General features: G+C 38.7%; 1 protein-coding gene across 1 annotated transcript in view; it reads right to left on the reverse strand.

Moving 5' to 3' along the window:
• LOC124795141 (aldehyde dehydrogenase 1A1-like) overlaps positions 1–18,169 on the reverse strand; it is a 39,407-nt gene extending 21,238 nt beyond the window's left edge. Inside the window, exons 1-4 of the mRNA XM_047259019.1 lie at positions 18,023–18,169; positions 16,913–17,017; positions 16,715–16,816; positions 780–945 (exon numbers count right to left, since the gene is read on the reverse strand). Coding sequence (XP_047114975.1) covers positions 780–945; positions 16,715–16,816; positions 16,913–17,017; positions 18,023–18,055 — 406 coding nt within the window. The 5' untranslated portion in view covers positions 18,056–18,169. The remainder of the gene's footprint in view (positions 1–779; positions 946–16,714; positions 16,817–16,912; positions 17,018–18,022) is intronic.
• Positions 18,170–22,160: the final 3,991 nt, after the last annotated feature.

Genomic DNA, 22,160 nt, shown 5'->3' on the forward strand with positions numbered 1-22,160 from the left:
GTGCTGTAAAACCATCATACCACAATCAAGGTGTCAATGGAAAAACTGAAAACAAGTCCTAGTTTAGACTTCAGTGTCTGGCACAACATTATGAGCATGACAAAGATCACTGAACACTATGTTCCGTGATTGCCCAACCCCATTCAGAAAGCCCACCTAATTGTGGCAGCAGCAGAAATGTTGCAGCTGTGTTAGGCCACTCAAGATTACTTCTTTAGCTTCCTAATCACCAGTAAAGCATGTTGCACATGGATTCATCACCACTGAAAATGGTGAACAACCAATCATCTCCGGAGTAGTGTATAATGAGTTTTTTGGGATTGCCATGCTGTGATGTTAACTGAGTATGCTCGTTACTACCATAATTTCCAGGCTACTTACAGGAGATTGCCAAGGCAGTCTTTTTGGCTCATGGCAATGCCCCAGTTAAGTCTGCACTGGCACGGCCACACATGCAGTGTATCTGAGCTATCAAATTGTACCTCTACCCCCTCCCAATTCTCTTTCTCCCTTCTTCTGAAATAATTAGTCATTTGCATATAACAATGGTGTTCTCTCTCTCTCTCTCTCTCTCTCTCTCTCTCTCTCTCTCTCTCTGTCTGTCTATGTATGTGTATGTGTGTGTGTGTGTGTGTGTGTGTGTGTGTGTGTGTAGGGCAGGTACTACTAAAGTTTATCTTTTATGGGCAAAACACAGCAATTAAATGTTGCATTTGACCTATTACACTGGTATGCAGTTATCATTCACTACTCTAGTTAAAGATATGAACTCTCATTACCTGTAGGTATGGTGTGACCATGGATTTTGTCAGCCCAGCCAGCAAGGTAACGTAAACAGTTGGCAGAAAATATGATTTCACCATATGAAGCTGGGAATATCTTCCCTCCTTCCATGCTCTGCAGTACAGCCAAATAGTGAATATCTCTTTCTATCAAGTCTGCTAGCTATAAACAGAATAAAAAACAAAAAAACTAGATTAAGTGTGAATCATAAACTTGCATCTTTTAATGGCCCAGTGAAGGGAACATAGTACTCTGAAGTAAAACAAAAACTGTAATACTCCTTATCTTTTGCAACAATGACAAGAAACACACTATCTTCAGTTAGTTGGTGTTATTATATTGCATTACATGGTACATGACACCTCAGTAAGAAGAGCTGTTACATACAAAGCCTAATAATATAATCTAAGAATGGTAGGACCCTCTCACTATCTACCAAAACAGGAATAAATGGAGCAAGGCCACAACATGGCACAATTTTTTTTTTTTTTTCTTTCCTACTTCGGTAGTACGTTTCTCTTGTGTGTGTGCGTGTGTGTGTGTGTGTGTGTGTGTGTGTGTGTGTGTGGATGTGTGTGAAATTAATGATAGTATTCCCATAAAGAAATGCAAAGTAATTAACAAAGGTTTCAAAACTAAGTTTCCGAACAGGCAAAGTCCATGGTATACTAAACATCTTATTGATTTGCAAAACAAGGCTACATTGTTATCCAAACAGCTAAACAAAAATCAGGCAGATCTTATGTACTAATAGATAGGGAGCATTGAGAATCGCAGAAGGTGGTTTTAAAAAATTGCATGACATCAGCAGAAGGAATCCATCATGAGGTCCAAAGTGTTACCAGTAGCTCAGTTAGCAAAATGGGGTAGAACGATTGAGCAATAAGCGACACATTTCTGTAGTCGTTACTAACTGACACTTGAGACTGAGTAAAGAGCAATGCCACTGAGAAAGAGGAAGGAAAAAGAAAGACTAGACTGGAGTTTATTGTCCCATCGGACAGCAAAGTCAGGACAGATGGAACACAAGCTCAGATTATGAAAGGATGGGGAAGGAAATCGGCCATAGCCCTCTGAAAGAAACCATCCCAGCATTTTCCTGGAGCAATTTAGGGAAATCACTGAAAACCTAAATCATGACAGCTAGACACAGATCTGAACTGTCATCCCCCTGAATGCAAGTCCAACATGCTACCCAGTGTGCCACTTCACTCTGTGACACCAGTGCACCATGACTAATCAGAAATGAGTGATGAATCACACTATACCTTCAGGCAATCCGAAGAAAGGGTTTGTGTTTGGCAAATGAACGGACACTGTTACTTGCCACCATGTGTAGTACCAACAAAGAAGTATGGAGGATGTAACATTACAGTTAGTATGGGAGTGTTTTCCGTGGTTGGTGTGTGGTCATCTTACAGCACTTAAGAAAATGCTAAATCTGCATCTATACCTATACTCTGCAAACCACTGCGAAGTGCGTGGCAGAGGATATGTCCCATTGTACCAATTATCAGGCTTTCTTCCCATTCCATTCGTGTTTGGAGCGTGGGAAGAGCGAATGTCTGAATGCCTCTGTGTGTGCTGTAATTATTCTATCTTATCCTCAAAATACCTACGCATACATACCTACACACATACATACATACATACATACATACATATGTACATACATTAATCCTTGTTCCACAGATCATGAATACAACATTTCGTAATGTTGGGGAATGTGTCCTTTAACATAAGTTTTTTTTACACAAAATAATTAATCATTTTTTTTTTTTTAATAGTTACTACTTCATATCTAAGAATTCATGTGTTGAGTAGAAAGAGTTGTCATTCAGAAATTATTTTAATTTGCTTTTAAATACTGGTTGGCTCTCTGTCAGACTTTTAATACTATTTGGCAAATGACAAAATATTTTTGTGGCAGCATAATTCATCCCTTTCTGTGCTAAAGTGAGATTTAATCCAGAATAGTGAATATCATCCTTTCTTCTAGTGTTGTAGCTATGCACTTCACTGCCATTTTTGAATTGGGATGGGTTATTAACTACAAATTTCATAAGTGAATATATGTATTGCAAAGGTACTGTGAATATCCCGAGTTCCTTAAATAAATGTCTGCAAGATGATCTTAGGTGGGCTCCAGCTATTATTCTGACTACACACTTTTGTGCAATGAATACTTTCTCTCTTAATGACAAATTTCCCCAAAATATGATGCCATATGAAAGCAGTGAATGAAAATAGGCATAGTAGGCTAATTTACTGATATGTTTATCACAAAAATTTGCAATAACCCTAATAGCATAAGTAGCTGAGCCGAACCGTTTCAGCACATGATCAATGTGTTTCTTCCAATTCAATTTCTCATCAATCCGCACACCCAGGAATTTTGAGTATACTACCGTAACAACAGACTTCTGTTCATAGTCTATATTTATCAATGGTGTTATGCTATTTACTGTACATAATGGTATAAACTGTGTTTTCTCAAAATTTTGTGAGAGTCTATTTGCAGAGAACCACTCAATAATTTTCTGAAAGGCGTTATTTGCAATTTCCTCAGCTGAATCTTGCTCCTTGGGTGTGATTATTAGACTTGTATCATCAGCAAAAAGAACTAACTTTGCATCTTCATGAATATTGGGTGGAAAGTCGTTAATATATATTAAGAACAAAAAGGAACCAAGACTGAACCCTGTGGGACACCATTCTTAATACCTCCCCAGTTAGAGGACTCTGCTGGTTTCTGTAGACTATCTGTACTGTTAATTTCAACCTTCTGCATTCTTCCAGTTAAGTAGGAATTAAACCATTTGTGCACTGTCCCACTCATACCACAATACTTAAGCTTATCTAGAAGAATTTCATGATTCACACAATCAAAAGCCTTTGAGAGATCACAAAATATCCCAATGGGTTCAGTTATCCATTGCATTTAATATTTGATCAGTGAAAGCATATATAGCATTTTCTGTTGAAAAGCCTTTCCGAAAACCAAATTGACATTTTGTCAGTACTTCACTTTTACAAATATGTGACGCTACTCTTGAAATACATCACTTTTTCAAGAATTTTGTATAAAGCTGTCAGAAGTGAGATTGGGCAGTAGTTGTTAGCATCAGATCTATCCCATTTTTATGCAATGTTTTAACAATAGCATATTTCAGACTATCTGGAAACAGGGCAACCGAGAGCTACTACATATGTGGCTGAGAATCCTACTTATTTGTTGGGAACAAGCTTTTAGTACTCTGTTGGAAATGCCATAAATTCCATGTAAGCTTTTACATTTGAGTGAATTTATTATTTTCGTAATTTCAGTAGGAGAGGCGGGTTGAATTTCAATTTTATCAAATTGCGTAGGTAATGCCTCTTCCATAAACTGCCTAGCATTTTCTAATGAATAGCTGGAACCTATTTTCTCTACAACACTTAAAAATGATTATTAAAAATGTTATCTACTTCTGACTTCTTGTTAACAAACTTTTCATTGTGTTTGGTAGAATTATAGTCTTCCTGTGCTCTCGGTTGCCATGTTTCCCTTTTCAAAATATTCCAAATTGTTTTAATTTTATTATCAGATGCGCTAATCTTAGACATAATACACATACTTCTGGACTTTTTAATAACTTTTATTAGTACAGTGCAGTAGTTTTTATAATGTGTCATTGTTTTGAGATCATTACTCCCCCTAGCTATAAGATACATTTCCCTTTTCTGTTTACAAGATATTTTTATCCCTTTAGTAAACCATGGCGTTTTACATGGTTTCTTACAATTATATTTCACTGTTTTCTTAGGGAAACTGTTTTCAAATATACTCACAAAGGTATCATGAAATAGGTTAAATTTTAAATTAGCATCATGTTCCCTGTACACCTCATCCCAGTGCAACTGTTGCAAGCTTTTCCCTAAAATTATGAAGTGTTAAATTGTTCATGGAATGCACTATATTGGAGGACTGTTTTGCATTACTGTATGGAGCTATATCATATACTGTAACTAGCTGTGCAGCATGATCAGACAGACCATTCTTCACAGGAAAAGTTTTTATTTGATCAAATTTATCTTGGTCTATGAAAACATTATATGTCGGTGTGCTGCTTTCCTGTAACACATGAGTAGGAAAAATAATAACTGATGTCAAATTGAAAGAACCAAGTAATACTTCAAGGTCAAGATTTCTATCTGACTCTCTCACAAAATCTGTTGAAATCCCCACAAACAATAATTTGTTTTCCTTTGTCTGACAGGTAGCACAACAAAGCATTCAAGTTTTTCAGAAATAGATGAAAATTTCCCAATGGGGATCTATACAAGGCTGCAATTATAAAAGTACCTTTATTTGGTTTAAGCTCACATGCACATGCTTCTATGTGTTGCTCTACGCAAAATTTTTTAGTTTCCAAATTTTTCACACTACGACAGATTTTAAAATATATGGCAACTCCTCCTCTCTCAACAGCGTCTCTACGTACATGAGCTGAATGCTTATATCCACCTACATTTACCATTTCCATACCTATGACTATATGATGTTCAGACAGGCATAGTACAGCTATTCCACCCTCAGTTTCTAAATCTTCTATACAAAGAAGCAGCTCATCTACTTTGTTTTTTAATCCACTGATATTCTGATGCAATATATTAACATTATTTTTAGTGTGCTTTTATGTGAATCTTGCGACATACTAACATTATTGTTCACTGTACTGTTAGGAGAATTTTGTGATGTTTTCACATCTCTAGTACCTGCCTGTCTGAACGTTTCATTAAGCTTAATTTCAATCAATGTAGGAAGATTGGATACTGAACTTAGCCTATAAAAGAAAGTACTCCCATGAGTTTCAGTGCCGCCTCCCCCCCCCCCCTCACCTTAAAGATTTTGCTATCATCCCAGCCAGTTTACCCTTTCCTTTCCTATTGAGATGCAGGCCATGTCTTGTGAAGTCCCACCTACCAATACCATCAACAGGAACCAAACCTATGCTTGACAAAGTAGCCATCCGAAGCAGTTGATGGGAACGATACATAGGGATGTTTCCAGAATGAGATTTTCACTCTGCAGCGGAGTGTGCGCTGATATGAAACTTCCTGGCAGATTAAAACTGTGTGCCTGACTGAGACTCGAACTCGGGACCTTTGCCTTTCGCGGGCAAGTGCTCTACCATCTGAGCTACCGAAGCACGACTCACGCCCGGTACTCACAGCTTTACTTCTGCCAGTATCTCGTCTCCTACCTTCCAAACTTTACAGAAGCTCTCCTGCAAATCTTGCAGAACTAGCACTCCTGAAAGAAAGGATACTGCGGAGACATGGCTTAGCCACAGCCTGGGGGATGTTTCCAGAAAGAGATTTTCACTCTGCAGCGGAGTGTACGCTGATATGAAACTTCCTGGCAGATTAAAACTGTGTGCCCGACCGAGACTCAAACTCGGGACCTTTGCCTTTCGCGGGCAAGTGCTCTACCATCTGAGCTACCGAAGCACGACTCACACCCGGTACTCACAGCTTTACTTCTGCCAGTATCTCGTCTCCTACTTTCCAAACTCTACAGAAGCTCTCCTGCAGTTTTAATCTGCCAGGAAGTTTTGATACATAGGGAGGTTGTAATATATTCCTACAAGCATCATTTAAAATCAGGTCATGTAAACTTCCTTAGTAAACTTTTTCAGGATAGTTTACATCTGTTTTGAAGAGTCTACCAGTTCAATTTCTTCCACATCTCTGTGACACTCACATGGATCAAACAAACCTGTAACCATTTGTGCTGCCCTTCTATGCATATATTCAATATCCTCTGTTAGTCCTATTCGGCATGGGTTCTACACACTTGAGCAGTATTCTAGAACTGGTCACATGAGTGATTAGTAAGCAATCTCCTTTGTAGACCGATTGCACTTCTCCATTATTCTACCAATAAACTGAAGTCTACCACCTGCTTTAGCCATGAAGGAGCCCATGCATTCATTCCATTTCATATTCCCACAAAGTGTTACACCCAGTTACTTGCACGAGTTACTTAATTCCAAATGTGGAAGGGCGTGAACACATTTTACAGCATTGTGTGCTGCATACATTTGAGGAAGTGTTAGAAGATTGTATCAGGACAACAATTAAAAAGCACAATAGTTGCTGAACCAATAATATTTTGTTGTTTGTGATGGTTTCAAAGTAATTCCATCTTCTGGCATACAATGTAATGTTAGAAACAAAGTATTACAATTCTGGATAAGCAGTCATTCAAAAAATTAAAATGTAAGAGAAAACTCACGATTGGGCATTACTCACAAAAGGCACGAAAGAACTCTGTGGTCTGGCGAACAAAAGTTCTGTGTCCTGCTGTATAAAACAGTGTTCCTGATAAGTTAACAAAACAAACACTATCTGCAGAATGATGAAACACCTAAGAAATATTAAGAGTAGAAAAAGAACCACACAATATGGGAGAGAAACTTACACAGGATCCCAACAGCAACCACACTCATGCTTGTCTTGCTTACTAACAGGAAAAATGTGAACAGCTGAGGGGACAGACCAGTGAGAGCATGTGCCTCATGTTACACAACAAAGCTGTTGCATGAGCTAAGGTAGGTGAAAGATTTAAAACTACAAGTGGAGAAACAAAATAAAAGAGTTTGGAGACTCTAAATAAACACTACGGAGGAAGAGATGTCACACAAAGTTGTGTGACCACCATATTAACCAGTTTTACTGGAAAAAAATCAGACCAGTTAACAAAATTATGTTTAAGAGAGGAAATGCTCCAACACAGACAAAACATTAAAAAAACAAACTTAACCTTTAACTTGATGTAAGTTGTAATTAGCTAAAACATTTTTTATGTCACAAATATGTACACTTATTAATAGTTTGACAGGGGTGAGAGTGGAGGCTGCTTAGAATATCTGACTCTGTAAGTACATTAAGTGTGGAGCCTATACCTTCAGTGTGCAAGACTACCACGTCACCATTAAACTGTTGTAATTCATATTGGCTATCAATCAAATGCATAGTCAGAGCTGACCTGGAGTTAGCAACATGTTTATGTTCTTTAAATCTAATATGACAGTTCCTTCCTGTATGGCCATTGTATTTGTCCTGCATTACAATCAACATGATAAACAGCAGATCCTTCTTATATGCTTCACAACTTATTAGCCTAGTGCCTGAACTTCAAGGTACAAAATATCAGAACAATATTGGCTATCAAAATTTTTCTTCCAATCTCCTGAGATGTGTAACAAATCCTACAGGACCTAACACTGCTCTTTCATTTACGTGTAATGAAAGGGGCACTTTCTTTCACACAACATACACTTAAGTTTTGTTTCTTATGTTTAGCCTGTGTTGGAACGTATCCTCGTCTATTTGTAGTTTTGTTAACAGATCTGATTTTTTTCTACAAAATTTTTTAAAGTGCTGGTTACGCATCTTTGTGTTTTATATCTAGATGTACAGGTTCTCTTCCTCCTAGTGTTTAATGGTATGCTTAGTCTTATTTGGTTTCCCCACTCTTGGTTTTAAACCTTCCACCAACCACAGCTGCACACAACTTTCTTCGCGTCACATGTGGTGTGCACTCTCACTGGTCTCCTCTCTCATCAGTTTATGGTTTTCCTGTTAGTATGGCCAGATGACCAAGACAGTGATTGCTGTTGGGATCCTAAGTAGCTTTCACATATTGTATGCTGTTTTTCCTCTTTTCTATATTTCTTAAGTATTTTGTGCTTCTGTGAGCAATGTCTTTTTTTTCTTTTTTTTATGCATTTGTTGTTGTGGTAACTTCTTAGGTTCTTATTTTATAAAGCAAGACACATTACTTTTGTTCCACAGGCCACAGAGGGTGGAAGACAGCCTTAGTTTTTTATGCTTTAAGTGGGTAATGCCTGATCATCATTTTGCTGCTGTCCAATTTACATTTTCTGAATCGCTGCTTATCCAGAATTGTAAAGTATTGTTTTTATTATTGGAGTGTATCAGAAGATGGAATCATATTATTCCAAAATCATCCATAAACAATAAAACATTACTGATCAACAAATGTTACTGTTTTCCTAATTCTGTGAAAATGGACACGCACAGTTGCAGTTGCCCTATGAAAAGAGCTCTGAATGTGCACTGTCATAAAGCAGCACAATTGTGGGGTAATGGTTTGTGGACAACAGCATTCATGAAATGCACTGGCCTGCCCAGAGTCCCAACTAGAACCCAATGGATCACTTTTAGGGATGACTTAGAATGTTGACTTCACTCCAGATCCACACATTTAACATCAATATCTCCTCTAATTTCAGCCCTTTAGGAAGAACAGGCTGCCATTTCTCCACATACATTCAGACACCTTACTGAAGAGTCCTCAGCAGAGTTCAAGCCACCATAAAGTCAAAAGCTGGACACACCTCATATTGATATCTGCTAAAAGGTGTCCAGATCATTTCGATCAGGTTTTATATATGCAGATCTGGGCCTCTCACACACAGAAAATCGCATGCATGCAAAGTAAGGTGCAGAGAGTGTTTGCATAGTGCATCGTTCCAAGTTGGCTCAATTCACCTCAGCTCAGCTTGCATGGTGAAGCTGCCAAATAGATTGATAGACAGATTATTCAACACTGAAATAGGTCACTTCATGACAGTTACTACAATAATGGAACAACATGATCCTAAAAAAGCAAATGTTTCCAAAGAACCATTTAAACTGGAGTGGAAACTTTAGTATTTTTGGTTGGTTGTGATGATAATGCCAAAAATAACTGTGAGTGTAAGAAAATCATCTACTGAAAGACACTACAGAAAATTGCATTCAGCAAAGTATAGTGAAATCGTATGGGACACCAGAGAGTAAAAATTAAGGAAGTTGCAAATCATTCAGAAGACAGGTCTGTATCCACAAATGAGATTTGTACGAGCAATTTAGCATGCCTGCCAACCAAAATATGTTAATGATCCTGCAAAACAAACTGAAGACTGTCTACATTCCCCTCAAATGTATATTTGTTTTTGTTTTTCCTTTTGTTATTCCTAACACACGATTTTTTTCCCTTCTAAGTTAGTACAAAGGAGATGACACGTGCTGTGAATGAAGTCTTAAGAGTTAGCTACACAGTTGTTCTACATTTGGCAAGAGCTGGGAAGCTGTTTGTGTCAGGGTCATTAATTAATCATATATTGTTGGTCATGGCAGAGACAATGAATCCCACATTAGCTCCCACATATGGAAAAATACCACTTTCCAATACGACAGTATTGAATCAGTGACACTGCTAGGAATCTGCATGAACAATTTGCAGACAAAATTGAAAACCTCCTGTCAAAGCCCATTGCACTTGAGTCCATGGATATTAGCAACAAGGCTCAGATGATGACTTACATGTAATGGAAGAGTTCCTAGATTTCTATGATTTTGATGAAGGATAGTGCCACAGGAGCAGATATTTTAGAAGTGATCAAAACGGCAGCTGAAGGAATAGGACTCACTTGGGAAAAGCTGTTTTCTGTAACTGCATACGAATTGCCCGCAATGTGTGGTAAAGTAAAAGGGTTTATTGGCCTAATGCAGGAAAAAAATAACATTCCAAATTTACCTTATAGTCATTGTTTTGCACACCAAGAGGATCTTTGTACAAAAGTCGTCCAGCCTCAATATGTGATGAATGCAATGGTGAGTATCATGAACTATATTCATTCTCATAGGCTCATTCACCAGTTCGAAGAATCTTTTTATTTAATTTGAAGAGGAGTATCCAGGTGTCCCCTACCATGCTGAGGTGCACTGGGTGAGCAAACAAAGAATTATTTCCCAAGTTTTTCAATTACCACACCAAGACTCATTTTTGGTAGACAAAGGATGTCTGGAGCCACTTTTGCCTGTCCCTGAATGGGTAACTGATTTAGGATTTTTAGCAGACATTATGGCTCTTCTAAATATTTAAATCTGAAACTCCAAAATGAAAATAGTCTCATCAAAGATATGGTTGGCAAAATAAAAGCTTTGTAATATAAACTTCAGCTCCTTGAAGACAACCTTTCAGAGAAAAGTACACATTTCCCTGAGCTAGGTAAGCGGGAAGGAGCACACTTTGATAAATACGTTGTGGTGCTACAGTCCCTTGAAAATTAATTTAATGACAGATTCCAGATAATGTACCCGTATGTTGACAACAGCAAAATAAAGCTGATTTTGTTAAATGTACATGGTGTAACATACATGAAAAACAATAGTCCACATTACCTGTGTATTTAGAACGTACCTATTTTTAGTACTTCAACTTTATACATTACTTTTATTTGTTAACATTTGGTTTTGTTTGTGTTACAAGAAATTACTAACTTGCAGCCAATACTTGATGTGTTTGTAATACTCTTTTCGATAGCAATTTAAAAACCACCTCTTGATTTACATTTTGAACTAATCAATTTGCAAACTGACAATAGCAGAAAGAATTTACTTTACAATATCAAAGATTTGGCCAAATTCTACCAGAATTTGGTGAAGGACGAATTTCCTAATCTGCACAGTGAAATAAAGATTATTTTTGTATCCACATGTGTACATGAAAGTTTTTTTTAAAATTAGATTTCAAGCAAGTATTTTTGATAGTAATATAAAAAATGTTCCAAGAATTTCTGTCAGTCAATCCCTTATTCCAGATCTTAATAGCAAAATGGCAGATAAAAAAAGTTTTGGTAATGGCAGGATAGGTGGAACGAGCGAGACAAATATAAAGAAAGAGAGAGTCAGCACTATTGCACAATGTCAAGGAGTGGAAGTTTGCACTATCATCAACATAGTGCTACAAACATCCTGATGTCGATGACACAAATTTTCTTCACAGTGGTAATGATCAGAATGATACTGTGAGCTTGTCTCCAGAACTCTGGAATGTTAAAGGTTTCTGAGCAGTTGGACATTTGGTGGTGCCAGTCAGTACCTCCTTCGCCAAGGTGTTTTGGCAACTTTAAATGTACGTTTTGTACCCCAACAGCTTTGCATTATTTCAGAGATCAGATACCATTAACAGTTTGTTTTGCAGTGCTGTTGCACAACAGCACAGATTCATGCAGGTCATCAGACAATTTCTTTACTGTGTATCTGGCCTCCTCGCTATTGTGAGTGAGTCGAGATCTATCATCAGCTTACATCCTCACCTCTGTGAGTGGACCCTGTTCTCTTCATTAATCTCTCACCCAACTTCCTTATTACATCCGAGAAAGGGTATTGCTCAAGCCCATAAAATCATCAGATGACCTGAGAAATTTTTGGCCAATATCTTAACATTGCCAGTCATTCAGGCTATTTGAACAAATTATTTTGTCTTGGCTTATACCACTCATTAAAGATAAATTCATTAGAGAACAAGCTGGCTTTTGACAAGAGTGGTTTTGCACAGTGTGGGTGTACCCAGCTTACCCGGCTTTGAGAAAGGTCTTGTTAATGATGTCACCTGTTCTGAGTGCAGCCTATGACACAGTAAATATTGGGAGACTGCTTCCAAAGGTGTACAATACAGCAAAAGATTACAGCTTTATGAAGATCACTGCAGAGCTGCTGAGCAACAGTAACTTCTATGTTAGCTTTCAAAACATCAAAAAAATGGTCTTTCCCCAGGAATCTTTCTTTCTCCCACATTACTTAGCCTTTATACCAGTAACCAGCCACATAATAAGGGTTGTATCTCATTTGTTAATGCAATCTACCCCTCTCGACCTAAGACATTTGAGACATCGAAAGACAACTTTTGTCTGCTCTTAACTAACTGAGACACTATTAGGAAGTCAACATCCTGAAGCCAAATCCAACCAAAACAGTAGTCAGCACTTTCCACCTCCGCAACAAACAAGCCAACTACCAGTTAGAAGTCTTACAGCTCGGAACTCCTCTCAAACACAGCTCTACCCTTTATGGCAGATTGACATTCAAGGAGCAATGTGACAGTACCAGAATGAAGGACACAGCACAAAACAATGTCTTAAGAAAAATAAAAGGCACAAGTTGGGGAGCGAGCCCACATGTGCTTTAGATGTTGGCTCTAGCCTTGTGTTACTCAGCAGAAGACTAGGCTTCCCCTGGAAAATACCAATCCTGCCACCCAAAACAGGTTGACATTGCTCTTCAACAAACTAGCCACCAGCTGACAGGATGCTTGACACCAGTTCCAATTGAGAAGATCCAAATTCTGGCTGGAAGAGCACCACCAAACATTAGACACATAGCAACAGCAAAATCTAAAAGGAGCAAAATCCACACTTATGATAAGACACTCACTTCATGTGTCACTGCCCAGTGTCTTTGCAGCAGATCAGAGCTAAAAGTGATTGGATACCACTGCTCGAGTAGCTACCCCCAGGAAACATCTGCTCATCACTCAGTTGCCGTCAAATGGGAAATGGCTGAAGTAAAACTGCTGTGTTAAAATGGGGACTCTGTGATAACCAAGATGAGTAGATGACTAGCCATTTCCTTCACTGCCCTGCATATGCCATCTCCTCAGGCATCATGGCACAAGAGAATGTGGCATCAGTAAGCCCAATAACACTACACACCCTGCCGAGGCACTACACTTCATTTATATGGTCATTATTGCCATGTGAAGAGAAGGAGCAGGAGTAAGTAATAATGTCAGTAGACTTAAAACTTGTGTTGAAAAGATCATCACTCAAACATCCTACTGGTTTAAAGGAAATGGTATCTTGCTGAAAGAAAACTAAACTCAAGATGGTTTTCTACTCTCAAAGACAGGCTTCCAGCAGATTATCTAAGTACGTTAAATTTTTGAGGGTATTTTTAGTTTATGAATTATCTTGTGGTCAGCACATAAAATATGTTAGTAGCAAGTTATCGAGAGTGATTTATTCATTTAGGCAACTTATGGGTTGGTATCTTATTTATTTATTTATTTTATTTTGCATCCAACATCAACTGATCACAAAAATTTTATGTTCCATCTTCTGGATTAGTCAAAGCTTTATTTACTAGAGTTACATATTATATACCTGGTATTATTATCTACACAAATTTTTCTAAATTCAGTCGAGAAAATAATGTTACATTTATGAACTATACATAAAAACAATTTGCTATTGCAATACACAGATTAAGAAATTTGCAGTTTGTGACACAGTCTTCAGATCTGTGATTCATATTTTTAGAAAAAAGTCTTCCATTGTACAAGGTACTAAGTCTAGAAATTAATCTATTGAATACACAGGATTGTTTGGGACCCTTAATTTTAATTTATTTTTTAATTCTGTTATGGGTAATTTGTGGATATTATGGTGGAAGCAATTTAGTAATTTAATGCCTGCATAGTGAGGGCTTTTCTTATAAAGTGCGGTTCTATGAGAGATATTGTGATGTTTATCTCAACCTCTAGTGTTGTGGTCGTGTATTTCTTTATTAAGTATTTTGTTACAGTTTACTGCCATAATCATACAGATTATGAACAGTTCGTATTTTACATTCTTTAAACAAAATTCAGCAGGATTCCCTGGCACATTTCTTTCCTATAATTCTAAATGCCTTCTTCTGTAGGATAAGTACTCTTTTTCATATTATCTTTACTGCTAGAACCCCATATCTCTATCCCATAGCTTAGATGGGATTCAAATAGTGCAAAATATGTTTGCCTCAGAGTGGTAGCGTTGCAAAAAGGTGTCAGTTTTCTTAAAGCATGTATGGTAGTAGATAGCTTCTTGCAAATATCATATACATCATCATGCCAATTTAACTCTGCATCAAGTGTCAGGTCAAGAAACTTGGTTGAGTATTCTTTTTTAATCTATTCATCATCCATTAAAATTTGGTTTCCACGAGTTTGCCACCCAAGATAAAATTCAATATAGACTGATTTATTTGTATTTAATTTTAGTTTGTTTTCATTAAAATACTGCAGAATAATGCCTGCTGCAATATTGGATTCCACTTCAAGTTGTGAACAGCCAGGATTATGGCATATTACTGTATCATCTGTGTATAAGATAGCTTTAGTGGTGTTTGTTATAGACTGAATAATATCATTAACATAAATAATAAAAAGAAGTGGTCCTAATAATGACCAAAATTAATGTCAGTAGTGTTTGACTTATATGCTCCCTTTGTAGTACTAATAGTAACTAACTGCTTCCTATTTGTCAAATAGGATCTAAACACATCATGGGCTGTCCCTGAAATTATGTTACCACTTCCTGTTTTTTCATTTTTCGAAAGCATAGTATCATATGGTATTATTCTGTGGGGAAGCTGTTTGTTTGTAAGACATCTCTAACATTACAGAAAAAGTTATTAGAGTAGTAGTTACATCAAAAATGGCACATTGTATACCTTTGCTTTTTGAACAAAAAATCATGACAAAAACAGTTTTTTATATGAAGAAGTAGCTCCAAGAAGCAGTATGCAGAGAGAATCTACAATGTTACAACAATGATGAGTTATAATCCCTTCTACAGACTTTTAAAAACAATTAATAGTTATAAACTCATGGGGCACAAATTATTTAATAAGCTTCCACAAACTGTACAAGATATACCTGAATAAGCATTCAAACACTTCATGACTAGTTATTCACACATCCATCCCACAAAATGAAGGAATTTATCAATTGTATTATAGTACCCACTGCATGACATTGCCTATTGCTGTAATGGCCTAATGACAAGATTCTATTCCTGTGCAGTTGAAAACCAACTAAAACAAAATTGCTCAACCAACTTGAGTTGAGTGTTGAACTGGGAAAGAAGAAAACTGATGAATCAAAATTACTTTTCCTCTTTTCATTCATTCACTGAATGCTTTATAGCATTAAAAATAACCGACCATAGTTCATGCATTAGTGGTCAAATATGGTACAACAGATTACTGAGCTCTATAAGGTGCCACAAAGGGAACTTATTCAAAGTGAAACTGAAATAAATTATTGTGTGTAGATGATGTGACTTACCATACGAAAGTGCTGGCAGGTCAATAGAAACACAAACAGACACATACATACACACAAAATTCAAGCTTTCACAACAAACTGTTGCCTCATCAGGAAAGAGGGAAGGAGAGGGAAAGACGAAAGGATGTGGGTTTTAAGGGAGAGGGTAAGGAGTCATTCCAATCCCGGGAGCGGAAAGACTTACCTTAGGGGGAAAAAAGGACGGGTATACACTCGCGCACACACACACACACACACACACACACACATATCCGTCCACACATATACAGACACAAGCAGACATATTTAAAGACAAGACATATTAAAGACAAGAAACTCTTTGTCTTTAAATATGTCTGCTCGTGTCTGTATATGTGTGGATGGATATGTCTGTGTGTGCCAGTGTATACCCGTCCTTTTTCCCCCTAAGGTAAGTCTTTCCACTCCCGGGATTGGAATGACTCCTTACCCTCTCCCTTAAAACCCACATCCTTTCGTCTTTCCCTCTCCTTCCCTCTTTCCTGATGAGGCAACAGTTTGTTGCGAAAGCTTGAATTTTGTGTGTATGTTTGTGTGTCTATCGACGTGCCATCTTTGTTTTATATATATGTGTAAAATCTGAATATTTGTAATAGGTACGATGTAACACCCAATATTGTGCCTTATTAGGTACAATGGTGCATTTGTATCATGTATATGTAATCACATATGTACATATGACTGTACTAAACTTGTAATAAAAAAAAAAAAAAAAAAAAAAAAAAAAAAAAAAAAAAAAAAAAAAAAATGCTATGACGTTTGCAAAAGACACCAGTTGGTGTCTCCATGCAAAAAAATTCAATAAATAAATAAATTGTTTATCACTTTGTGAATCAGCACGACATATTTATGGACTACACAATATAATACCAGCTTTTGAACTGTGCTGAAGTCAGCTATACAATCAAAATCTTGATGTTGGGAGAGGAGTTGTAGAAAATGTCAATAGTTCTGAATTGTAATATTTACCTTGTGCATCAGTACTGCTCGCTTTGAAGCATCCATTGTCCTCCATTCTGAACCCCTCTTGAATGCTGCTTTGGCTGCAGCAACTGCTTTGTCTACATCTGCCTGTAAGATTCGGTTTCATCACCAATCAAAGAAAGCTGTGTTTACGAGTTGAGTAAGCATTTTTTCGTAAGAATGAGAAAATTAAAATTTCTGTACCTTGTCACCCTCTGAAACATCAGCAATTTTTTCTCCATTTGTGGGGTTGTAAACAGGAAATTTCTTCCCGGAAACTGAATCAACAAATTCATTGTTGATGAATATCTGAAAAAAAAGGATTATGTCTGTTACGTTGCCTTCAGACTAAAATACAGAAAACAACAAAGTATGAAAACTAAAATCAAAAACTGTTCAAGGATTCACTCTGATATTGCACACACACGCACACTTTTTTTTAGTATGGGGAATAACAAGTATCACACTTCCCCATTTTCTCGTTCCACAATCAGTACTACCGTACAGCGTACTGACGTTGTGTGTCTATGAGCGATGTCCAGATTGCTTGAAGTCTGCAATTATTTCGCTTCATCCGACCAACTGTAGGAGTTATTAGTTAACAACCTACGGGAACGGTTCGAAATCTGCCTTGCTCCAAGTGCAGCGGCTTATTTCAGTTTCTCTGTTTCAGCCAACATGTTTACAGTCATTCCTAATTTCATCATAGTTAGCCCTCTCTATCAACCCCCTGGCCGTCGTTTTTCCACATCTCCTAGATCTGCAAAAACCGGTTTTCGGATTCGGAGTGGTCACTATTCACTGGGAGTCAACAAAGCAAACATTAAACGAATTCAGAGACGTGATTATATAATTGTAACGGGTCCGTACAACCCATGTGATAGTTTAACAGATGCCCAGGGAACGTGAGGAATTTTTTGGAAGAAAGATGAGGTTTTTGCGAAATTGTCTAGGGACGAATTTGGAGAAATAGTACCCGAAGAAGGCATCATTTATTCTACTCCACCGTCGCCAACCTCGCGTGGAGCCTAATAGAATAAAAGAAAAGAGATCAGGCACTTAAAGCGGCATAAAGACAGTTAACTTTCCTAGTTCCATACGCGTATGGAATAGTATATGACTGTCGCTAATACTGGTACGAAGTACCCTCGGCCATGCACCATACAGTGGGTTCCAGAGTGTAACATCATTAATACAGTTCCCTACAGACAATACAAATTTCTATGTAGTCCATTCTTGCGGCATTTTCTTCTTTAAAAGAAAGCACTGTTGGCGACAGCTATGATCTTGACACTTTGTAAATCCAGCACTAACCTGTGTGTACTTGATGTCCACTTTTTTCGCCATGATGTTGAGAATTTGGTCCTCTTCTCTCCACTACCGGCCTCTTCCAGCAGATGACACAATGTAAACAGGGCGGGCAGCTTAACGCAGTATTTATCCTGGACCCGCCTTCTTCCCCTGCGCTACTCACACGCCCCCCACTCCTTCCTCTTCCCGTATCAGGCAGACGCCGCTTCCCCTCTTCGCTAACAGCCTTGGGTCCTAATGTGACATTGTATCAAACTGCAAGTCACTCTGTATGCTTCATTGTGCAATCTTCTGTAACAATGTTACCGTATTGTCTGTTTTTCCACTCCCACAATTTTGTGTGATCTGTAAGGGTATACAGATGAGCTGTTGTTTCCACAGTATGTATACAATGGAAACAACTCGGCTGTATACCCGGAAGCGTAGAGATAAGCATTATTTTGTGCTTTGCAGTCAAGCGCGGATCCAGGGTTCGGTTCTTTGGGAGTAGAGGTAAGAAGGCGTCACAATCTGTTTGTAATTTAAGAGGATTTTCAAAATACATTTCGTCTTCGCCGTCTCTGACGACGTATGAGAATGACTCCTAAACCCCCTTAAGAGTTTTTTGTTGTTGTTCAGTACGTAGGTTACTATCGCTGTGGATCACGGCTTCTCAAACTTTTTCCTCGGCAACCTCTATCGTACATGCGCGTTTCCTCACGATCTCCTCTAAGTTTCTACATTTACATCCACACTCTGCGAACCACTGTTAAGTGCATGGCAGAAGGTACATCCCATTGTAACAATTACGCGGGCTTCTTCCGTTTATAGAGCGTGGGGAAAAAATGACGATGCTATGATCTAGGGATAGAAAAGGGGGGGGGGTGTCATGACCCAGAGTGGTAGGTTTTTGGGAGGCGAAAAAATCTTAAATTTTAAAATGGTTCCAAAAGGATGAATTATATAACACAATGGAATTTTTCCTTACATGAGAAAGTGTGGAAATAATTTGGAAATACAAATCCCTGATAAAATATGGTTTCTTACGGTACTGGAAATTATCTACAATATTGTGAAACAGATCCCTTTGGTGTGTCCTTCAAAATAGCGAAGATTGTAGTGACAGCGTTGACAGTTTAATTTATACCATGTGCGCCTACTAACCACTTGAAATGTACCTACGTCTGCTTGAAAGCCCCTACAGATGTGAAAAAACTTTTAATAAGAAAATAAAGATAAATGTCGGTATTATGATGGCCTGACAGTTCCTATAAAGTAACCTTAAACTTAATTTTAATTATGAACAGCCTCAGTTGCACCGTTTACCTAGAATTTACCTAGGTTTCAGTCGGGATAGCCCAACTTTCTTCAGAATAACAGTATCTACTGTTTGTCCATAGTGGACATCGTCAAGCTAAAACTACAAATCCAAAAATTATCGTCAAACTGTAGAACTTATCTGGCACTGCCTCGGCCCCACTTCGCGACCGCGATGCGGCAGCCACGAGTGCTGTACTAGAAAAGTGCCAGATAAGTTTCACAGTTTGACGATAATTTATGGATTTGTAGTTTTAGCTTGACGATGTCCACTATGGCCAACAGTAGATACTGTTATTCTGAAGAAGGTTGGGTTATCCCGACTGAAACCTAGGTAAACGGTGCAACTGAGGCTGTTCATAATTAAAATTAATATTTATACAGTTGCTGACAGGGCCTTAAACTCCTATAACAATATCGCTGATAAAAACACTTTGTAATAAATAAAGAATAAGTAAAATAAGCACTGCCCGACTTATGCGATAGCCGGCCGAAGTGGCCGTGCGGTTAAAGGCGCTGCAGTCTGGAACCGCAAGACCGCTACGGTCGCAGGTTCGAATCCTGCCTCGGGCATGGATGTTTGTGATGTCCTTAGGTTAGTTAGGTTTAACTAGTTCTAAGTTCTAGGGGACTAATGACCTCAGCAGTTGAGTCCCATAGTGCTCAGAGCCATTTTTGAACTTATGCGAAAGTCGTTTGAACCCAGACAGTGTGATTAAGTGCCGTTTACACGTGGAAAGCTGCATGATATCCTTCCATCTGCTGTGGGTCTGCCATTAATACTGTGCCACGCACCTCTCAATTAATTTCTTCTGTTTTCTCTGTGACATATTTTAAGTTTTCCCTCAATCCCTTTTATTTCTCAGATTGAAGCCATAATCAGTAGATAATATTAAATCATAAGGAAAAAACCTATCAATCTCTATTTTGGACCTGAAGCAACTAAATTGTACTACACGAACTGTTTATGCAGTTCCGCCGTATTTCACATCGTTTGCGTCCCAACAACTTTATTGAGGATTTAACTCTTACTTTTCGCTAAAAGAAATGAAAATGATTTCAAAATTGCTTGTCTTAAGCCATAAATCGTGGTCGTAATACGTCGGAAAGCACGCTGTCTCGATACCCGACTTGCTTAACATACTAACTACACACTAAATAAGCAGTGGTGATTTATACACTTTTTTCAGCAAGTAAAACATTTACACGTAAATCAATCGCTGTCGTGTGACCTTCCAATTGGTAATGGCAGAGGCGCCGGCGATACTGCCGACAATACAGCTCTGACATGTCAGGTTGCTACATGTGGTCTCGTGCTGCAATTATTGTTTCCTCCAGAACTGCTTCGGCGGTGCCGTATCATAACACTGCTGTTTTATTCTAACCGGATGATGACCATCAGTGCTAAATGAAATATGCGAATGCAATTCATCTCATGGAAATGAAGAATGAAACCAGGGAACTACCATTGCTGTAAGAGACCGAGTATTGATTTTACAGCAGTGGATAATGTAGCTGGTTGTTAGAATTTATAGAACACAGCATTTTATTTACTTATTTTGTATTTTTTCTTTTTTAGGTGGAAGATCCTTATATTTCTTAATTGGGTTAGAAATCTGTCCCTACAATAAATGGAAATGTCGTGTGGCTAGGGCCTCCCGTCGGGTAGACCGTTCGCCTGGTGCAGGTCTTTCGATTTGACGCCACTTCGGCGACCTGTGTGTCGATGGGGATGAAATGATGATGATTAGGACAACAGAACACCCAGTCCCTGAGCGGAGAAAATTTCCAACCCAGCCGGGAATCGAACCCGGGCCCTTAGGATTGACAGTCTGTCACGCTGACCACTCAGCTACCGGGGCGGACTGTCCCTACAATGAAAAGAAGGGAGCCAAAACTTTCTACACATAGGGACATACTCCTAAGCAGCTTATTCACTGCGCGTTGCTTCCAGATGCACACTATGTGATCAAAAGTATACGGACACTCCCAAAGACATACGTTTTTCATATTAGGTGTGAATTGGGCTGCCACCTACTGCCAGGCACTCCATATCAGCGACCTCAGTAGTCATTAGACACCGTGAGAGAGCAGAATGGGGCGCTTCGCGGAACTCACGGACTTCGAACGTTGTCAGATGACGGGGTGTCACTTGTGTCATACGTCTGTGCGAGAGATTTCCACACTCCCTAGGTCCACTTTTCCGAGGTGATGATGAAGTGGAAACTTGAAGGCACACATACAGCACAAAAGGGTACAGTTCGACCTCGTCTGTTGACTGACAGAGACCGCCGACAGTTGAAGAGGGTCGTAATGTGTAATAAGCAGACGTCTATCCAGACCATCACACAGGAACTCCAAATGTATCAGGATCCACTGCAAGTAGTATTACAGTTAGGTGGGAGGTGAGAAAACTTGGATTTCATGGTCGAGCGGCTGCCCATAAGGCACACATCACGCTGATAAATGCCACATGACGCCTCGCTTGGTGTGAGGAGCGTAAACAGGACGACTGAACAGTGGAGAAACGTTGTGTGGAGTGACGAATCGCGGTACACAATGTGGCGATCCGATGACAGGGTGTGGGTGTGGCGAATGCCCAGTGAACTTCTTCTGCCAGCGTGTGTAGTGCCAACAGTGAAACTCGGAGGCGGTTGTGATATGGTGTGGTCGTGTTTTTCTTGTAGGGGGCTTGCACCCCTTGTTGTTTTGCGTGGCACTATCACAGCACAGGCCTACATTGATGTTTTAAGCACCTTCTTGCTTCCCACTGTTGAAGAGCAATTCGGGGATGGTGAATGCATCTTTCATCACGATCGAGCACCTGTTCACAATGGACGGCCTG

This window comes from Schistocerca piceifrons, chromosome 4 (genome assembly GCF_021461385.2).
Source record: "Schistocerca piceifrons isolate TAMUIC-IGC-003096 chromosome 4, iqSchPice1.1, whole genome shotgun sequence".
Taxonomy (NCBI): domain Eukaryota; kingdom Metazoa; phylum Arthropoda; class Insecta; order Orthoptera; family Acrididae; genus Schistocerca; species Schistocerca piceifrons.